This window comes from Empidonax traillii, unplaced genomic scaffold (assembly GCF_003031625.1).
Source record: "Empidonax traillii isolate 1590-97213 ecotype Southwest subspecies unplaced genomic scaffold, ASM303162v1 scaffold2064:size44713, whole genome shotgun sequence".
Lineage (NCBI taxonomy): Eukaryota > Metazoa > Chordata > Aves > Passeriformes > Tyrannidae > Empidonax > Empidonax traillii.
Window position 1 is genome coordinate 42,784 of NW_020957257.1, and position 1,930 is coordinate 44,713.

The window sequence follows — 1,930 nt, forward strand, 5'->3', positions numbered from 1 at the left end:
GTATTCCTGGCTTTTTGGCGCAATTCCAATCCCGGTCAGCAGGGGCCGCTGTTGGATCACCGGAGGAGCAGAGCCTGCAGCTGCTCCGTGACAAGGGCGATTTTCGCCCCACGCCCCGAGAAGGGGAAGACAAAGGGGATGTTTCTGCCTCATCCAAGGACAAGGGTCAGGTGCTATGTCCCCCTGGAGAAGCTCTCGGTCCTCCAGGAGAGGAGGAGCTGTGGACGTGTTGCCCTGCCAAGCCAAGCCAAGCGCAGGCAATTCCCCACCAGAACTGGTGCAGACGACCCCAGGGGTTGGCACAGGGCAGATTCCTGACGACAGGGACAAACCCACTGGGAGTTACAGGGGTGTCTGTAAACCCCATTTTCCGTGCGGGTTGCCAGTGGAGTGGGAAAGGAAAGGAGGAGAACACGGTGAGAGCAGGAGCTGGAGGAGCAGCCCCAATGCTCCCAGCTCCCAGCCCTTGCCCAGCCCAGCAAAGCCCAAGCAAGCCCAGCCTGGACCTGCCAACCCCATCTTCCCAGCTCAGGAGCTCTGTCAGAGAGAACAGGCCGGGCTGGGCGATTCTCCCTGGGCACTGGCTGTGCTGGAGCGCTGCCTGGACTGGCTGAGGGAGGACCTCACCGGAACAGAGGTTGTGCTGCTGTTCAGCTCTTGCACGTGAGCCTTTAGAGGGAAAAGGAAAGCTCTTTCTTTCCCCTGCTGGCTGCAAGTCCTGCACAAGCCTCCGACCCTGGGATACAGGACAGCTGCAGGGAGCTGGGCCCTCTGCCTTCAGTTTTGCTGAAGGGGGCAGCAGTGACATCCCAGGAGACCAGTGACATCCCAGGGCTCTGGTGAGACTCAGGGGACATCAGTGGCATCATGGGGACATGGTGCTACCGCTTGAGACAGAGGTGACATCACAGAGACAGCAGTGACATTTTGGGGATACAGGGACCACCCTTGGGGACAGCAGTTACATCACATGGGACAGTGGTGACATCTCATGGGACAGCAGTGACATCGCTGGAGACCAGTGACATCACAACTGTCTGGTGATGTCACAGGGACTGTGATGACACCAACTGGACAGCTGTGACATCATTGGCAACAGCAGAGATGTCACAGGGACAGTGGTGACATCACTGGGGATGGCGGGGATGTTTGGGGGCTTTTGGGAGGGCACCTGCCCTTCAACATGGCACCCAGCACACCCCAAAAAGTGCTGGGACCCCCCTAAAACGACAGGAAAAGGGTGGGAGAGGTCAGAAGAGTGAGGAGGGCAGGGGGCTTTGGCTTCCTGTCCCCTCCTCCGTGTGACAGCGTCGTGTCCCCAACCTCGGGTCCGTGTCCCCAGCCCTGCGCCCCCCCGGCTCTGCCAGGACATGGAGGAGGACCAGGTCGGCTCCATGGGCTGAGACTGATGGGCTGAGTGGGGGCTGTGGGGAGCCCCCCGTGTCACCGGGGTGCAGGGACTGGGGGTCGTGTCCGCTGGGCCCCCCTAGCTTGGTGGAGGAGAGGAACTCGAGGGGGTGGTGCTGGGGCGGGATGATGCCACCCCTCAGGTCCCCAAGAGCTGCTCAAGGTGGGGAAACTGAGGCACGGAATGAGGGAGGAGGGGCTGGCAGGGCTTTTCTTGAGGCTATGGTTGGCTGCTGTGCCACCCCCATGCTTGGACCACCAAAAGAGGAAAGAAAGCCCTGAGCCTCTGTCTCTCAAGAGCAGGTGGTGCACAACTCGGCACTACACAAAGAGCAAGAGTTGCCTGCGCAAATCACCTTTGAACTGGCAGGTATCTTTCCCCGTTCTGAATCTAACCTCAACTCTAACCTTAACCCTAACCCAAACCCTAAATCCTAACCTTAACTCTAACCCTAACCCTAACCCTAACTCTAACACTAACCCTAACCCTTGTTAACCCTAACCCTATCCCCTTCCTTACACT

The 1,930-nt window shown here is 59.0% G+C and overlaps 1 protein-coding gene across 1 annotated transcript in view; it reads right to left on the bottom strand.

Moving 5' to 3' along the window:
• KIFC1 (kinesin family member C1) overlaps positions 1–280 on the bottom strand; it is a gene marked incomplete at its 5' end in the record, with an annotated part of 37,341 nt that extends 37,061 nt beyond the window's left edge. The window contains one exon of the mRNA XM_027909324.1: positions 276–280. Coding sequence (XP_027765125.1) covers positions 276–280 — 5 coding nt within the window. The remainder of the gene's footprint in view (positions 1–275) is intronic.
• Between the last annotated feature and the right edge of the window lie 1,650 nt (positions 281–1,930).